The sequence below is a fragment of the Cervus canadensis genome, chromosome 5 (assembly GCF_019320065.1).
Source record: "Cervus canadensis isolate Bull #8, Minnesota chromosome 5, ASM1932006v1, whole genome shotgun sequence".
Lineage (NCBI taxonomy): Eukaryota > Metazoa > Chordata > Mammalia > Artiodactyla > Cervidae > Cervus > Cervus canadensis.
This window is the reverse complement of record NC_057390.1, coordinates 14,504,641-14,524,140: the sequence shown is the minus strand read 5'-3', so window position 1 is coordinate 14,524,140 and position 19,500 is coordinate 14,504,641. Positions and strand designations below refer to the sequence as shown.

At 35.1% G+C, this 19,500-nt stretch overlaps 1 protein-coding gene across 10 annotated transcripts in view; it reads right to left on the bottom strand.

Annotated features, from left to right (window-relative positions):
• The window catches only part of BIRC6 (baculoviral IAP repeat containing 6), a 210,366-nt gene that overhangs the window by 151,535 nt on the left and 39,331 nt on the right, over positions 1-19,500 (bottom strand). For 9 of the 10 annotated variants that reach the window (XR_006269389.1, XM_043468279.1, XM_043468278.1 and 6 more), the window contains exons 5-10: positions 18,319-18,430; positions 16,370-16,452; positions 14,268-14,490; positions 14,026-14,186; positions 9,143-9,201; positions 3,486-4,880 (exon numbers count right to left, since the gene is read on the bottom strand). Coding sequence is in view for 9 of the 10 variants with exons in the window: in XM_043468279.1 (XP_043324214.1) it covers positions 3,486-4,880; positions 9,143-9,201; positions 14,026-14,186; positions 14,268-14,490; positions 16,370-16,452; positions 18,319-18,430 (2,033 nt within the window). In the remaining variant the exon portion in view is untranslated. The remainder of the gene's footprint in view (positions 1-3,485; positions 4,881-9,142; positions 9,202-14,025; positions 14,187-14,267; positions 14,491-16,369; positions 16,453-18,318; positions 18,431-19,500) is intronic. The other variant, XM_043468285.1, reaches the window with a different exon arrangement.

Sequence of the window (19,500 nt, the reverse complement as noted above, 5' to 3'; positions counted from 1 at the left end):
GAACTAACCAGGGATTTAACAGAGTTACAGAAAGTGAGAGAAACATAGGGGGCTTGGTAAACATCTCAAATATTCCACACTGATCAGAGGTTGCACATATGTGCAGCAAAGATCAGATGGGGCCCAAGTCATCAACACATTCCCAGTCTACTAAGCCCCAAAGCTTATGCAGAAAAGACCTGAAAGGGCACAAGAGAAAATAAAAATAAAGAAAACAAAAGCCAGGGCACACTTGAACACAATATTGCCAAAAAAAGGTATCCGGTCACAACCAATTATCAAAATCTTTAGCTGAACACTAAACTATGTGGACAGACAGGTAACAAATAAGAAACAAGTCTTTAAAAACCAGAGTAGAGACATCAGTAGCTGCAAAAGAAACAGACTTCACACATTTAGTCCAGGTGGGTTACCAAACAATCACATAACAACAATTTCCAAACGCGGGGGGCGGGGGTAAATCAGAATGCAGAGGTTCTACAATGTTATTTAAAATGTCCAGTATTAAACAGAAAATTATGAAACATGTGAAGAGTGACCCATGTTCAAGAAAAGCAAAAGCAATGAGACATATCTCTGGGCACCCAGATTTAGATTTAGCAGACAAATAAGTCAAAGAAGCTGTTGTAAATATTTTAAATAATAAAAGGACATCAGGTATAAAGAATTCAGAAAACGAATGGTAAAAATGAATCAACAAATCATCTAAACAAATTAGCAGAAATTATTTTTAAAGAACAAAAGGCAATTCTTAGAATTGAAAAGTAACTAAAATGAAAAGTTTGCTAGAGACTCAATGTAGATTTGAGATGACAGTAGAAGGTATCAGTGAAATAAAAACAGATCAATAGTTGCATGTTACATATGAAAACTGTTAAGAGTAAATCCTAAGAGTTCTCATCAAAAAATAATAATAGATCAACAGAAGTAACAACAGAATAATAGGTGCAGGAACAATCAATAATTTTACATACAGCATCATTCCTCAAAAATGAATGTGAAATAGAGACATTTCCAAATAAACAAAGACCGATGTTTTCTGCTAGCCTTGCCATAAGTACTAATGAAAGTCTTTCTAGATGAGCTGAAGGCAACACTAAATTCACAAGAAAAAAACAAAATGCCAAAAGTAGGTGAACATACTTCTTTCTCATTTAACTCTTTTAGAAGATACAGACTATATGAAATAACATTTTTTGGTTGGATTTATAACTCATCTAAATGTAATATATAAGACAACAGTAGCACAAAGCTGGGAGAGAGAAAAATCAGAGCAGAGTTTCTGTATTTTACTAGATTTAAGCTAGCATTACTCTGAAGTAGACTGTGATAATCCAATAAGAAGACAACTTCAAGAAAAGGTATTAAAAAACAGAATCAACACAAGCACCAGTGACATCACACCAAAGGACAGAACAGGAAGTAATTGGTAGGAAGCGCCAGAGGTCAGCAGCACCATACTTCCACCGCAGGGAGTATGGGTTCAACCCCTGACTGAGGAACTAAGATCCCATATACATGCTGTGCAAAAAAAGTTAATTTATAGCACTAATTGTAGGTTTTAATCAACAGACTCAATGTTTCTCCATGAGAAAAGTTTTATACGATTTGAATATACTTACGAGACAGTGTCAAATCCATTCGATTTACAGTTTACAGTGCTTTTAAAATTCTACTTTATGGATTGTTATTTGAACATTATAAAACAACTTTTTTGTCCTCTTTATTGCTATTAATCTCATCTTTTCAAATGCATCTTGATCAATTAATCCTTAAGCAACTGGGGAATAATTTTTTTTTTTTTTTTTAGTTGGAGGCTAATTACTTCACATGGGGAATAATTTTTAAAGCAATTAACTTCTCATGTTTTCTCTTGTCCTTCAATTCATCTGAATTCCATCACAATCATGATCACTTCCTAGAAACTGTCATTGTCTAAACTCCATGAAAACAATGATCTATTTTATAACTTAAATGTTATCTCTCCTCTGAATCGCCAAACCTATCTCATCAAAAATTCAAATCATTAAACTCTGATTGCATTTGTGAAAACTACTAGTATCTTATGACTACAAGCCCTGGGAATAGGTCACTCAGATTCCAAAACCACTTCCATTTCGAATGGCCTACAGCAAGTTAAACTGTTTTCATTTTTTTTTAATCTTTCAGATTAAACTATACCAAAAAGTTCACAGCATGAAAGTTCAATAAAAGCAGGGTCTCCTACTTTTATTATATTCTGGCAATTTAATGTAGTTTAAGCACTCTGATGATGACAGACTGCCCAGGTCTGAACACTAACTCTGTCATTTATTAGCTCTGTGACTTAGGCAAGTTAAGTTACTTAACCTCTCTTTCCCTCAGTTCCTGTTTTTTTTTTTTGAGATAACTAAAATGAAGACAAAACTAGTACATACCTCATAAAGTTAGTGTGATGACTAAAATTAACAAAACTAAAACTCTCACAGAAATGAACTGGCATATATATGATTAAGCTCAAATTATCCTTGATACCACATAGTATTTTAATGATTTTTTTGAAAGTTTCATTACTCTAAAGCTATTTTAAACTATTCCTTTTTTTTTAAATAATCTAGTTGGACGTTGATGTTATTTGGCTTTTCCCCCCATGTTAATTTCACAAAATATTTCAAAGAAAGCAATCCACATCACCACATCCACCATTATCCTTCTTAGTCAAACTCTTGAAATCTTTTTAAAGAGAGGAAAAATTCAGATTGATTCCTACCAGAACCATGAATGAGATGCATAACTCTTCCCAAACCCAATTTTTCTGCCAAGCACTGGTTATAGTCACTGAGGCTTCAAGTATCTCCCGGTCCTAAATTCCTACTAAACAATCAATAGGATTATTCACTTTGCCTGATAAGGTCAGTAATTCCTTAGTAACACTACCTGTTACTCTACAAGAGGCCTCAAATATTGCAAAACTGATTCACTGTCTGCAAATCTTAGGATTAAATATGACAAGAAACACTTATTTGGCAGAATTAATAATTATTTACCACTTTTATTTCAGAAGAAAATAACAACATGTAATAATATTTGTGTCAGAAACTTTACATACATTATTTCATTTAATTCTGTCAAGCCTGGAAATAGACTGTCTGTCCTAGTTTATAAATCAACAAAGGTTTAGTGAGTTTAAAGTAATTTGTTCAAGGCTACAAATTTGAGCAGATGCAGCTGGGACTCACAGAAATTACAGCAGGTTATTTTCTTGAGGTTAAAGCAGTGAAGATATTTTCTGAGAGACTTACTAACTTATTTACAATTAGAATCCTTGCCTAGGGCAGTAGAGAAGTGTTTTAAGAACAGGTAAAACAGTACAAAGATCTACCACTTCATTATAAACATAATGTCTCTCCATCTTTATGGATTCACACCAGGCACACACATGGGTGAATGCCCCGCACACTGCCTCCCTACGACTGCCAGAAGCAGCAGACAGGCCCGCAGCTTACCTTTGGTGCACGCACACAGCCTGTCTGTGCCCGAGCAGTAGATGACAGAAACGAATGCGTCCTGTTCCTCGGTGCCCTCCTTTTTCGGAGGTTCCACTTTGGCCAAAATTTCAAAGTTTGAAAGATCTAGTATTTTTACATATCCTCCCTGAGTGGTTATGACCAGGTGTCCAAGAGTAGAAATATCAGACTTTTTTCCTCTCTCAACCCCGTTCTTTGAGGTTAACTGCATCTCCTCGGGAGGTTCCTCATAGTCATCCTCTCGGTTATCCAATATATCTGGTGGAAGCAAAATGAGCGAGGTAATTGTGTCCTGGGGATCTTTGATATGCTGGATTTTTATTGGCTCCTCTTCTAATGTCACTATCCGAGTGGCATAATTCATTTTATAAAGTATTAAATATCCACCACTAACGTTCCTCTGCTCAGGTTGAATTATCAAAGGAGTCTGTACATCTGCTGGTGATTCATGTTGAATTATACTAATATTTGCACCATTCACTGCAGCAAGATTCGATTCCAGCTCACCTTTCCGTCTATTACATAGTGCAGAGTTTAATTTATTTAAGTTATTCAAGGCCTCTACTTGATTTATTGCACTCAAGGATTCAACAGGGCATGTCCGCAGTCCTATCAATAAATGAATTCCATCAGCACAAGGAGTTATTGAGTCTATACAAAGATTCTCCTCCTCGGCAAACTTTGGCAGCCTCAAACACTGCACCAAAGTCCCAGGCTTGGGAAACACAGAGTTCCACTTCTCAGAATCTGGAGAGGTAAGGTTGGCTGCCGCATCTGCAAACTGCTGAATGTAAGTCACAGGAGGGTCCTGCAACAACAACTGCTCCTGACTATCCAGCTCCATTTCAATGATCTGTGGAACTGTAAAACCATCATCATGCAAACTTTTACTCATTATATTGTTCATCTGTGAAAAGATTTTTCCTGCTTTCTCATCAGATTCCTTGATGCTATAAAGAAGCAAAATGGGTAAAGTCCTCCTTACCAGAGGGGAATTTAATTCTGAGTTAGTGCAGGATTCATTGTCAGTTGACCCTTGTTCTGATATACTTTCACCCTGAGTTCTGCTTAAACCATCCAGTGACCTGTGAGAATTACTACTAATGGGTGAGGTAGCAGGAGATTTATAGGTTAATAAACCTCCAGCTAATAAACACGGAAAGGGAATGTTGTGTTGTTCCTGGTGCTTCTCCTTTGTCTTTTCACTCTTAGAGCTGGTTAAGCAAGGATTTGCCCCAAGTTCTTCAAGATCCTTAACAGTATCTTCAAGCACATTTGCAACAATCTCCCACTGAAGCTTTTCTGGCTGCTGGAGGATGCTGAGCGCTGTTATATCAAGGCTCACTTCCATGGCTTCCTTCTGTGATGTATGCCCTTTGAAAAGGAACAGTATTCATTACAAATGACCTTGTGAATGTAAATCAAAATCTGTAGTATAACATTTTCATTAATTTTCTTTTAATCATCCAGTCGGTGCATTTTAAACACATTAATGGAAGAATTTAGTCCTTTTAAAGGAAATTTAATCCAAGCTGAGATGAACCTACTCAGAAAAACCATAGATATTAAAGAGTCTCAAAAATCATTTTCAATTTACAACACATTCTCCTGGCAATCTGTGAGCAAAATCCTTTCAAAAAAAGAGAGAGAGAGAGAATAAACAGGTTAAGAATGAAGATATTATTAATATCATAATAACAGACTTCTGCCCTTCAATTCTACACCAAAAATACACTCAAAACTATGCATCTGTCCTTTATGCACTTTGCAGAATATCCATGAAACATTACTATAATCTCAGTTCATCACCTCTTTCCCACTCCACATGCTAATTATCAGTTGACTGTCTTAGTATCTAACAGTATGCAATTTAACTCAAACCTCAGCTCAGAAAAAATAGTAACCAGAAAAAGTTTCCCAAATTTGTCATTTTAAGTGAAATATAAACATCTTCTGGGGCTTCTCTGGTGGCTCAGTGGTAAAGAACCTGCCTGCCAATGCAGGAGACACAGATTCGGTAACTAGTGCAGGAAGACTCCACATGCCATGGAGCAACTAAGCCCGTGCACCATAACCTCTGAGCTTGCACACTAGGGCCTGGGACGACAACTAGTGCACCCATACTCCACAGCTACCAAAGCCCCCATACCCTAGAGACCATGTCCCACAGTAAGAGAAGCCACTGCAATGAGAAGCCTAAGCACCGCACCTAGAGAAAAGCTGTGCAGCAAAAAGGACCCAGGAGAGCCTAAATAAACAAACAATTTAAATGTCTTCTGTACTATCTGCTAATATTTAGTTCATTTCAAGTCAACTACACTACATTATTCCTTACTGACCTTTTGTTTATCGTGTGCTTCAAACTATCCCCTTCAAACAGAATAAAGGTCATTCCTCAGTCTCAATTCTCCAAAAATACCATCTCCCTCTACACAAAACCCTGAAGTGGATGTCAGTCAACCTCTAAACCAAGGATAATCTCTTGATACTAAACGCAAAGTTTCAACTCATCCTTTATTTTTCTCAATAGCACAGACTATCAGGCAACAATCTATTACCAACAATAATATCAAAATCACTCTACGTGACTTGGGGAAATGCAAAAAAAAAACAAATGGAATTGGCTTTGCAATTTTAGATTAAGAACACAGAAAAGGAAGGAAATAAGTATAACTCAAAGTAAGTGCACAGAAGTTTTACCCAAGCAAAGGAATGAACAAGAGAGATTTATGGAACACCAAACACTTGAGTTATACTGAAAGCTCTGTTTATACCATTTTGTTAACCATTTCATAAACAGTATCTTCAAAATGCTAACAGCTTTATCAGGACTTCTTTATTTTCTGAGCATAATCTTCTCACTTCATATAATGTCACTCTTGTCATCTAAAACAATATCCATGTCTCACTTAGCAGAAAAAACTTAGTTATAAACTTCACAATTTAATTGTACTAGTAAGTTGTTTATTTAACCACTCATTTGACTATATTCATGTGCAGTCTTTATATTGCCATGTAATAATTACATATATTTATTCTATGAATTCACTCATTTAAACATGAGGTTGAAAGCTGACAGTGAGATTTTTATAACATGTAATAATACACTGCAACTAAATTGAAACTTACTTGATAAGTTATGATAGGAAATTGCCAAGAAAAAGCTATTTTAGTCTACGCACATTTTAAAAGAAAATAAATTAACCATAATTAGTTACATATATTAACCACACTTAAGACAATATTCAAAGCAAAGGTCATGGGAGATGAGAATATCCATTAAAAAAGAAAATGTAACAGGTAACATTACTACCCTGCTGCTTCTCAACTATTTAATCAAGGTCTAGGACTCTACATTCCCCTTCTAAGACTGGCAAAGCCAATGACAACTGTCAATACTGCAGTTAAGCAAAACTGTGATCTTCACTTGCCTCAGAATTTCTCAAACCAACTGGACCACAAAACAAGTTTTTACAAAACATACCTACAAATATCCTGCAGCGTAGTATTCTTCAGGTAATCATACTGGGAAACCCTTCTCTACGCTGCTTATTGAGCTACTGTCAGCCCCACAGTTCTACCAGCCAACTTCCAGAGGTTTAAGCTACGCATATTCCTGAACCATCAAATTTCAATTTGAATTGTTCTTCAATCTCTTGCCAAACACTCTTCCCACTCTACAAAAGAAGGTGCACTCCTTAATTCTGATATGTGGACCAAAGAGCAAACCCATCTTTCCTGTATCATCTAGATACTTTCAAAAATCATTAACTTTCAACTGAAAAACAGACAAAAGTCTCTTAAGTTTCCACTTACACTTTTGAAATTAAGAAATACAACCTATAATTCTTCAGATCATATCATTCAAATTGATGGGACGAGCTTAGAGCTAGTAAATGTAAGTTGTAGAACAACATTACTTAATTTTAGATACTTCAAGAAGACAATACATTTCCCAATAATATCACAAGCCTTCATAAATTCACCAATAGTCTCTCAATATAAAATTAGTTTAAAAGGTTATACATATTTTACTATAAATGAATGAACCACTTACAAATCCTCAAATAAGGCAAGTAAAAATTCTACACTGGAAGGATTTTTTTTTCTCATACCACAGCTACCTTTCAATACTACATAAGGACACCACTCCCAACTTTATATGAGGTATCATAGAAAAGAGTCAACAAAAACATACAGTAATATTCTAGGTACCGGGAAGTGAAGTAAAGAGGACGACAGAATCTAAAGGAAGTGTGAAAGATCAAACAGGCGTAGATGAAAAATATAAAGGTAGAAAAGGGATAAGGAAACAGATCAATATGTAACAATTACAATTACAGTAATACCTACTGAGATCCTTAGACCCAGAGGAAAGAGCTAAGAAACAGCATACCAAGGAAAGGTTAAAGTTAGAATAAAAAAATTTAAGGGCAGAAAAAAGAACATTTAGTTCAAACATTTCACTTTATATAGGAAAAACAGAAGCCCAGAGAGTTTAAGTGACTTGACAAGACTAAAGACTTATTTTGTAAGAGTTCAAGCTCTAACCAGATCTCCAGATAACCAATGACCAGTGTATTCTTGTCAGATTTTTAAAAATGCAATAGTAGCCTTTTCTTTGGCCAAGGGGTAACAAATTGGAAAAAGAGCACACTTCATCAGACTTCATTTTTAAATGCAATCAATTATTCTTTCCAGACCTAATTACACATTTGTGTATTATTCAGGGCAGTTTCCTACTTTCCTTATTCTTTTCATTCTAAGAACTACCTTAAAAGACAAATGAAGGTGAGTCTAAAAATCAGTGCAGTATTCTGTTTGGTGGCTTTAAAAAAAAAATGTACAACAAATTAGAATTGAGAGCATCTGCTACACTATACTAACTTTTGACATATAACTTTTAACAACCGAACTATCTAAAACCAAGTTTCCTCTAAAGAGATTTCTTAAGTTATGTATGTCCTTATTTCATGACAATGACATCAGAATACAGCCAGAATTTAATAATGGTCACTTCTTTAAAATAGTGGTTACTGCCCAAGTACTGTGCATCATGAATTTTAATCTTAGTAACCAAAATTATAAATAACAGATTTAAATATCACTATTTTATACAATAGAAAATGCATTCGGACTATAATAAATGACAGAGTTAGGATTTGAATTCTCATACAGTAAAACCTTTTTGAGATGCCTTCCCTATAACTACATCAAAATATGAAGCTTTTTATACCCCTTTGCCCTTATATCTCATAGGGTTTTCTTTTGGGAATAAGAAATCACTAATTAATATTAATTAGTGATTTAAACATTACATTTATTTAACAACACAATACAGTATACAAATAAACTGAACATATTTGGAAGAGTTTAATGTCACTGACTTATGTGACAGAGATTTAGTAAGATTCATTTTTAATTCCTTTGATGCAAATAAGCACTATTTAAATTTTTAGTATGAAACTACATAACATTACTAATTTAAGATCTGATACATAATAGTTGAGTTTTCTTTGTATATTAATGAAAATTTAGACTTTGTACTCAAAATACAAATTTGGTATTTAGCTCTACCTAGAAACTATATAAATGCAAGGATATAAAAATAGATTATCTAACATTTTTTTACATACCTGTCACAGAATCTGATCTGGAATGCTCTTCACTGTCTGAATCCTCCAGTAAATCATCACTTTAAAAAGACAAATTAAAAATTTCCATTTCAAAATAAAGTACACAGGAAAATGCAAAGTATAAAGTTACAACCATTGTTTCGTGTCTAAAACGTAAGCATCACACAACTAGCTTATGTAATATATAAGTTGACTGAAACCCTGACTATGCTAATAGTGAATCATCTTAAAACATTAAATAAATGCTTGCCTGAAATAAAGTGTGGTAATCTCTAAAAATTTATAGACGAATCTGTAGGATTTCAACAACTGAATCAGTGTAGACAGGGACAGTTTGGGTAAATAAAATGAAAAAAAAAAAAAAAACAGCTAATAAAATCAAGCACAAGCTTCCAGTAGTAAAATTTTAAGAACCATTCTATTACTAGGGATGGGCTTCCCTGGTAGCTCAGACAGTAGAGTGTCTGCCTGCAACGCGGGAGAGCCGGGTTCAATCCCTGTGTCAGGAAGTTCCCCTGGAGAAGGAAATAGCAACCCACTCCAGTACTCTTGCCTGGAAAATTCCATGGACTGAGGAATCTGATAGGCTACAGCCCCTGGGGTCACAAAGAGTTGGACACGACTGAGCGACTTCACTTTCACTTTCCCAGGTGGCGCTAATGGTAAAGAACCTGCCTGCCAATGCAGAAAACAGAAGTGACGCAGGTTTGATCCCTGGGTCAGGAAGATCCCCTGGAGGAGGGCATGGCAAACCACTCCACTCTCCTTGCCTGGAGAATCCCATGGACAGAGGAGCCTTATGGGCTACAGAGGGTTGCAGAGTCAGACATGACTGAAGTGACTTAGCATTCTACTCCTGAATTCAGGAAAGTTATACCCTAAAACCAATTAGAATAGCTGAGTAAATCTGTGTGTATAGAAGTGTTTTCACAGAAACACACATTCCATTTGTGTTTTGCTCTTGGTTTTATTTATTTATTTACTTTTTGCTTGTTTGGGAGGGGCTGTTAAGAACTCCTTAACAAGTAGGAAAACCACTACAACTTAAGAGTCAAGACAATAAGACAATAGCTGCTCTTTTGCTTTCATTCAAGTAGCCAAGAAATTGCCAGCCTCTCTCTTTGCACCCAATTTTATTCTCAGTCTCCACTGTTAGCAGACAAGAAAAAAAGATATAATTACAGAGCACTCCAGCACAACATTAGGCTGTGTCTGAATGAACAATCAGCACATTTATAGTAGTTCTAAAATTTTGATAAACCACAAAAATTAGAAGATGCAGTTCACAGAAAGGAAAAGTGATTCTCCCTTTTTGAAACAATACACTGCACATCCATCTGAAAGAACTAGCCATTTATAATGCTATTTTATATAAAATATAACCTGGCAATCTCCCTTAGAAATGCTTCAAGTAACATCTGAAACTGGGGTGGGGAGATATTTGCTTAGATATTTTTGACAAAACTTCTGTGTTTTTTTCAACTGGTAGTAATTACCATAACCAATTTTGTGCTATAACTTAAAAATTTTTAAAAAGGATATGAAAAAGATAAGCTCCTAAGTTAGCCTTAAGCTATTCAAATACTAAATGGCTAGTCTCAGAAAAATAATAAAGATGCTTGGAAAAATATATATTAAGAGGAAATATTAATGACTGGGAATTTATCCAAAATAAAGAAGTCCAAACCAAGAAAACACAGTAGATTTTGAGGATTTCTGCATCAAGGAAAATAGTCAAATATTACCCATCTACACTTAGATAAAAGATAATCTAGCAGTAGTATATTTTAAAGACAGAATTTAGGTGTTCTGAAGTTACTAAGAATGTTAAACAGGGTTGCCAGATAACTGCCTTAATTAAACCACACACAAAAAAAGGCTTTATTGTGAAAGTTTTCAAAATAGTATTTTGAAAAATATTATTTCTTGACAGAAAAACACCCCTACTGCCATGTGATAAAACCATGAGTAAAACAACTGAATTGTACACTTAAAAGGGTGAACCTTATGATAGGTAATGATGCATCAATAAATTTCTTTTAATCACATGATTTAAAAAAAACTACATACCTAAACGTTAACATGACTTGGTGGTATGAAAATGGAGACTCAATTCAACTTACTTCCAGATATTTTCCAACATTTCTACACAAAGCATGCATTTATAGCTGATCATTAAACAACGCACAGGTTAGACGCACCAGCCCTCCCTGCAGTGGAAAATCTGTATAACTTACAATAGTTGGCCTTCTGCATCCATGGTTCTGCATCTGCATATTCAACTAACCACAGTTTGTGTAGTACTCACTTTAAAAAATAGCTGGACTCACACAGTTCAACACTGAACTCATGCTGTTCAAGAGTCAACTATACTTACATAATAGACACTAAATTTACTAAAGTCTTTTACATTAAATAAAATCTTTTGCAAAGTAATAGACATGCAAAAAAATATATGAATAAGTTTAAAATGCTTAGTTAAGATTATATGTGCGAATAGTACAGATGTATCTTAGTTTTGGTATATAACTAAGATATACAACAATATAGCAACTTTAGAGTTAACTCAGGAAATTTTTGCCAATTTGAAAAACATAACATACAAATGAGGCATCTAGACAAAACACTAATTCATTAAAATTAAATGTGTCATGAATCAGCCATGGGTGTACATGTGTTCCCCATCCCGAACCCCCCTCCCACCCCCCTCCCCATCCCGTCCCTCTGGGTCATCCCAGTGCACCACTACAATACTGTAAAGTAATTAGCCTCCAACTAATAAAAACAAATGGAAAAAAAAAAAAGGCACACACACAAAAAAAAAATTAAATGTGTCCTTGGGACTTCCCTGGTGATCCAGTGGTTAGGAATCCGCCTTCCAATGCAGGGCTCTCCGGTTCAATCCCTTGTCAGGGAACTGGGCAATTAAGCCCATGCACCCACAACTAGACAGGCTGCACACCACAACTATGACTCGATGCAACCAAATAAATTAAAAATACGTTAATTAAATTAAACACACCCGAAATAAATATTCTTCCTTAAATAAATTCAGAACAAAGACAAATGTTGCCTACTAAGTAGAAAGAGACAAAAAACAATTTCTAAGCAAGCTACATTGTAATACTTTAAACTTCTTGATTAAGCTTTAATTCAGTTAATGTATTATTTCTCAAGTTAATGAAACTGTTTATTTTATATACATATTTTATATATATATACTATATCTTGTGCCTCAGAGGCAGAAGTGGTTTGATTCATTATATCCAATACCAATCCAACAGAAACCCTGCCGACCCTGGAGGAGAGGAAGCAGGGAGAACGGGCTTGAAGATCCACCTCTTCAGCTTCCTCCAACCACCAGAGTAATCTTTGTAATCTTCTGCCCAAAAAGATTTTAAGTCTCTTAAAAAAGCAGGCAGAGGGATTATATCTCAATCCCAGCACACTAGCTCAGTGTGGACACCTGTCCACCAGAAATACTGGATATACGTTTATCTAAAATGTAAAACACTTTACCAAGGTGTGTGTGTGTGTATCTGTACAATCTTAAAACTACATCTTGGTTCAAATTTTAATCCTCAAATTATAAAACTCTTGAGTCAAAAGTTCTAATTAAAATCAGTGTGTTCAGGACATACCAATTTCATTATCTTCTATGAATAATTTTCCACTAATTTCTAAGAAAATCAGAGATCAAGCAGGATTCATTTTCAGTTCTACTGGCAAATATGGTCAAACTCAAGACAACAATGGGCCAACTGCTTTCTCATTAAGCTCTCACAGGGACTTGAAATAACTGAGAACACCATGATGCTTTAATCAGCCTGTTCCAGAGCTCAGACCACATTCATTTACAGACCCATAATTTCCACAAACTATTAGCAGCAGGGACTAGACATTTAATATGCAGTGAATTTGCCATTAAATAATGAAAAAAATCTCCATTAGTAAAGTTTTACTACCAAACAGTGAGGAAAAATGATTAAATCACTGTGGTGTAACACCAATCACACATCAGTAACACAAGAAGCCCTGCAAGTGAAATGACAGATCTCCATACAAGACATCTGATCACAGTTACGCAGGCTCCATTTCACATTACTGCCTTCAGAATCTTACAAAATGGTAGCTGCTATTGCTTAAGACCAGCTAAGCGGCCTATGGAACCCTTCATTCTGCCTCCATGGGACCATCACAAATGTTGCTCTATAATCCAACCCAGTTCAAGAGTTACAACTGCAGCGCCTCTTGGGAAACAACTAGGTGACAAGGGATTATACTCTGACTCCCTCTCCCCTGCACAGACCAAATACAGCCACAGAAATCATGAATCTCCAGAAAGGCTGAATGGAAGAGAATCCAGCACAAGTCTACCAGAACCTTTCATTGGCAATGATTATTGTACAGTGATTATTGTACCTCAACTCACTGCTGACTACTAATACATTTAAATAAAAATTAGATTATATAGCCTAACCACAGGTTATTTCACTATTGATTACCATTTCTATATTTTAGGTGCTAATGAAAGAAGGAGAAATGAACCAAGTGATTCAACGGCTCTATGAAAAGATTTAGTAGAAGGTGAAATTACAAGTCTGATCCAAGGATTTCATTATTTAGAATTTATATTTCAATGGAGTGATTATTCCATTGGTATGGATTGAGACAGAAAATAAAATATGTTTTACAGACTATGGTGCTGATAAATGAAAATTTATTTCAGGAATTATACTGTTCTTTTGGATTTCTAACCACAGTGACACTCTCTCTAATCTCTTGATCAAATGCTGTCTCTTTAATTAGAATTAAGAGAATATACAATTTAGGAAGAGAAAACACTTAATTTCTATAAGTATTATTAAAACAAATTTACACACCTATCTCCTTCCAACTTTGGTATATCTGAGCAACTAGAGGAGTCTTCCAGCCATGCCAAAGTTGGTCTCCTGGATTCAACTGCCGAGTTTGGTTCTCCCGACAGAATAAGCTGTTGTACAATTGCTGGATCGTACGCATTAATTTCAAACTTTAAGTGCACCTAAACAAATAAATGAAAAGCCTAAATTTACAACTGATATTTTTTCAGTTACTGATTTGTTCCTTCAAAATTAAAACATACCTTCATAAGTTTGGAAACATCCCATATACAAATCTTTCCTCGTTTTGTTGCAGCAGCTAAAAAGTGAGGGCAGCTCCCGGACCCAAAGCAAGATATTCGGTCAGTTCCATCCGTGCAAGGAAACTGTGCAGGACTTGTTGCAAGAGTGACCGACAATGGTACATTCTGTGTATGCTCACCTTTCACAAACGGGCAGTTTGGGGAATGTCTCTCGTGTTCAGACCTTTACACAAATTAAAGAAGGGAAAGTTTACTGAGCAACTAAGCTGTTAAGTCTGTAACACTAAAAGAGAACTCTATGATATTTTTTCTTTAAAAAAAAAAACAAATAATTTAACTCTGAAAATTCACTGGAAGGACTGTTGTTGAAGCTGGAGCTCCAGTACTCTGGCCACCTGATACAAAGAGCCAACTCACTGGAAAAGACCTTGATGCTGGGAAAGACTGAAGGCAAAGGAAGGGGGTAGCAGGTGATAAGACGGTTAGATAGCATCACCGACTCAATGAACATGAATTTGAGCAACCTCACAGAAATAGTGGAGGACACAGAAGCTTAGTGTGCTAAAGTTCACGGGGTCACAAAGAGACGGACATGACAGCAACTGAACAACAACAACCTTCTTTAATTAAAGACTCAAATACCAAAAATTTCCACTTTACTGAGATCACTGTAACATATTAACCACTCACTTTAACAACACTGCATCTACAACTTACCTACATCCATATATAAACCCTGGACAATTTGTAATACAACAAGGTGTCTTACATAAATGCTTTTACATGGCATCTCCAGGCACATGATGTTTGAAATGGATTCTGTCATGGCTAAACCTTATTTTTTCTCTTTTTAACTTTATCTGAGTTTTAACTTTTTAATTAAAATATTATTTAAATAAGTGACATTTGACTATATAAAATACAGCAAAAGATACACTTCAGGCCTAATATCCAACCCCAGTAATCTCCGATCCCACATCCAGATAGCCATGATTATTCTCCTAAAATACTTTTATAAATTTATAGCCATATATACACATACAGTGGAGAAGGCAATGGCAACCCACTCCAGTACTCTTGCCTGGAAACTCCCATGGACAGACAAGCCTGGTGGGCTACAGTCCATGGGGTCGCTAAGAGTCGGACACGACTGAGCGACTTCACTTTCACTTTTCACTTTCATGCATTGGAGAAGAAAATGGCAACCCACTCCAGTGTTCTTGCCTGGAGAACCCCAGGGACGGGGGAGCCTGGTGGGCTGCCATCTATGAGGTCACACAGAGTCGGACACGACTGAAGTGACTTAGCAGCAGCATATACATACAGAATAAACAGTTTTGTTTACTTTAAATAAACAGCTTATTATATGGTTCATTCTACAACAGCTTTCCTGATATAATAATGTACTGATGATGATTAATAGAGAATAACTGTTTATTCCTTAAACTGCTGGATCAGTCAATTATATGAATATATTTTATTTATCTAGTCCCCTCCCAAAATGCGTGTAAGATTTCCCAGTTTTTCACTACAGTGACCATTCGTGTTGTGCATAAGATGGTACCTGATAAATCACATTATACAAATGTTTGCTATTATTACTATTTCTATTAGTAGGGCCTCAGGGTAGTTATGTAAAAGTGAGGTTCCAATACATGATCTCTAATGTTTAACCAAGTTCTCAAATTTTACACACCAGAACAGACTCCTTAGAATTACTTTAAAATTAGAAATGTAAATCGTAAGGCCCTCCTTCCATGGACTCCCTAGTGATAAGCTGCCCACAAAAGAACAGGCTGAACTGCTGAATTCAATCATGCTTTTAAAATTTATTTTTTCATAGCCTTCTAGTTTTCAGTCAGAGTATACTTCCATTTTTTGGCACTTCTAACATGTACAGACCTTGGGAAATCAAAGACCTCAGAGATCCTGTATGCCAAGTGATATGACAGAGCACAGACAGCATTACCTCATTCTCTTAGAACAGAGGTAAAAATAGAGATGACAAAAGGCAAGAATATTAATATACAGATCAGAAAAATAAAATGTAGAAGCACATTCATAGAACTTAGCCTATCATGTTCAGAAAAATCAAGACTCACCAAGGTTCATCAGTAGGTTCCCAACAAACGAGACATACACTACAAGTAAAACACATGGCTCTATCATCTCCAGATGAGGCAGGCTGCAAATTTGTAAGGAAAACAGAAAAGGTTCATCAATATTAAAATAGCTTAATAAAAATTCTTCTAAATAAGTTCATAATTTTAGATAAAATTCCATATTGAGGAAAAGAAAATTAGCCTATACTATTAATGTTAGGCTTCAACAATATACTTTTAATCCCCAAATGTTTATATATTTGCTGCTTTGTTTGAAAAATTCTGTTTCATCAGCAAACAACCACTGAATCAAACATGCAGATACACAGCCTCAATCTCTGGTCCAGCATCTTGTAACTGTACTACTAAAGTATTCAAAACATAGTTATGTATACAAGAGGAAATAGTCTAACAGATTTATTTTGAAAAACTGAATTCTATGCTACTATATAAGCAAGGATAAACATAATTTTTATGTCTAATAAAAAATGAAGTGAACATAATTCATGTAACATTCCTTAAGTAAGACACTTAGGACAAGATGATACACACGCACACATACATACATACATACATATATATATATAAAAAACCAAAACCTGAACTGAAATATACCTTTGAAAACTAAAAATATTTTTGAGTACTTACTCTACTTAGTGTAAATATATTTTTTAAAAGACTGAAACTAACCAGCCCCTAATACAGGTGGAAGATTCTAGAAAACCTATGACTTGATCTCTTTGAAAAAAATGGAATCAATGAGCAACAGCTGAACGGAAAAAATATCAACGGAAAAAATATTAACAGAGGCTGTTATATGAAACAATACCAAAAAATAAGGAAGATAAGTTATTAGGAAAAATAGTCCTTATTCAATCCTTAATTTAGGGAAATAATTTCAATAATTCTAATACTGGCCAGTCTCCAAACAAATCTATCTTTAACTGGAAATCTGATGGACTTTGAATCAAATCTTCAAATATCTTGGTTTTCTGATATAATCTTAGTTTAAGATACTCCAAGAGCACTTCAAGATAATGAAGGAATAATTATTCTTAATGTTCTTTATGACAATAACTTCAGTGTATCCAAAGTTTAATTTAGTTCCAAAATTAAATAATCATGTCTTATGCAAACTGACATGTAATTATTAATTTCTTAGTTTTTTAGCAATGGCAAAGCACTGGTGAGCCAGTCAACATTACTCAGTGGAAGCTTCCTTTAATTGTGTTTATTATGCCAATCTAAACTCATTTTTCTTAACTTGCTCTACTTACCTGGCTCTGTGAGGTTTTCTATAACATCCCATTCTCATGTCTTTTTCTCACACTCATCCTTACACTGTACACCCTCCTCTTTTCCTACATAAAATTATGACTCTTTCCCCTATTTCTCTTTCTGCATTTCTTAACCAATTCTTCAACACATCCGTATTCACCTCGCTGTACCACCTGCACTGCTGCCCCCACAGCTGTCTAACACACGGGTGATGTGTATCCCAGTAAAGTTAAAATCTCAGGAGTAACTGCCATTACTGCTTTTATCGCACTATCTTAATAGACATACTCCTCTGTCATGAATGAGTAAGTCAAACCTGAAAAACACACACCTAGAGAGAACACTTCTCGAGACACAAATCTGGAAAATACTGCCTGTCTGCTGATGATTACATATAAAAACAGATTAAATATATGTTAATATGTAATCTGCAAGAAAATAGTTATAAGGCATTAACTCAGTTGTGTTTTTTTTAACCTTTTCACCTTTCATACACAGTATGTGATATAGGGAATAGCCAGTGAGTATTATGATCAAAGAAAGGTGTAAGAACAAAACTCACATTACAGACACACAAGCACAGAGCCATGTTGAAAAAGTATTAAACGTTGACAGTCTCACTAAAGGCTACAAAGTCATATGGAAAAACATTTTTCAACAGCCTTATTTACCTGATGATAAAATCCAGCTTGAGCCATGGGATCTGGCTGTGCCCACCTATACCCTACATGAGGCCATGAGGTAAACGTCTCCCGTCTGTTAGCTTCACTATACATCAATGATCTAAAAGTAAACATACTTTATGTAACCAAAGTTAGGCATCAAATAACAGTGACACTATTACTCACCACTGAAGAAAAAAGCTTACTGGATTATCAACAAAAACTGGGAATGTTTAATGACCAAGTTCAAATTTGTATTATAAATTTTAAATAATAAGTTTTAGGAATTTCCCACGAACAGAAGAGGGAAAAAGAAACATAAGATGGCTACAACAGATAATTCCATGGGTAGATTAAATTAACCAATGTTGCGTAATAGTAATCAAAGAGCAGAGAATCTGAAAATGTAGAAGCACAGAACCCTATGCTTTCATCAAGTGACAAGTATTCATAAATGGATAAAATCACAGCCAAAGGAACAGTAGTTTTACCCCAATCATATCGAAAAAGTATATTCTAGTTTAAGTTTTTTTTAGGTAGAAAGCAATTTATATGTTCTTTCTTGAGAGAAATCCTTTTCCAGGAAATCTGTACTTTTCAGGGGATTATAAAAAAAAAGGAAATCTTCACATGTTTTCATTAAAATAATTAGCTCATTGAGACTGAACCTGCAACAATACCAGAATATCTTTTTAAAAGAGACTATCGAAATTAGAAAAAGTCCACACAGCTTCAAATAAAGGACCAGTATGCAAAGTTCCTCTTCCTAACACAGAAAAGAAACTAATTCAATAAAAGAAAGCGGTAAAATTCATCACAATGAGACCAGAAAAATACTTTTCTTTAAATTCTTCCCTTAAATTAGTACATGGTTTTCTATAATATTGCTAATGAGATTTAGGTTTAACTCATAGTTGTGTCCTGATTTGGGGGGAAAAAAAAAAATTGTTTGATCAGGCTACAGTCATCTTCATGTTTTCAGAACAGAAAATCTGTCCACTTAAGTTATACTACCAAACAAAAATAGCAATAGCATCCAGTAGACCCTTACTTAAACCTCCAACAGACCTCAGAGTTCATCAAGATTTTCATAAGGGTTCCTAGAATCATTTAATGAAATAAAAACCATAGACTACATCAAAATTAGTATTTTGAGATATTTTAACACCTCCAGAAACACTGAAAATCCCA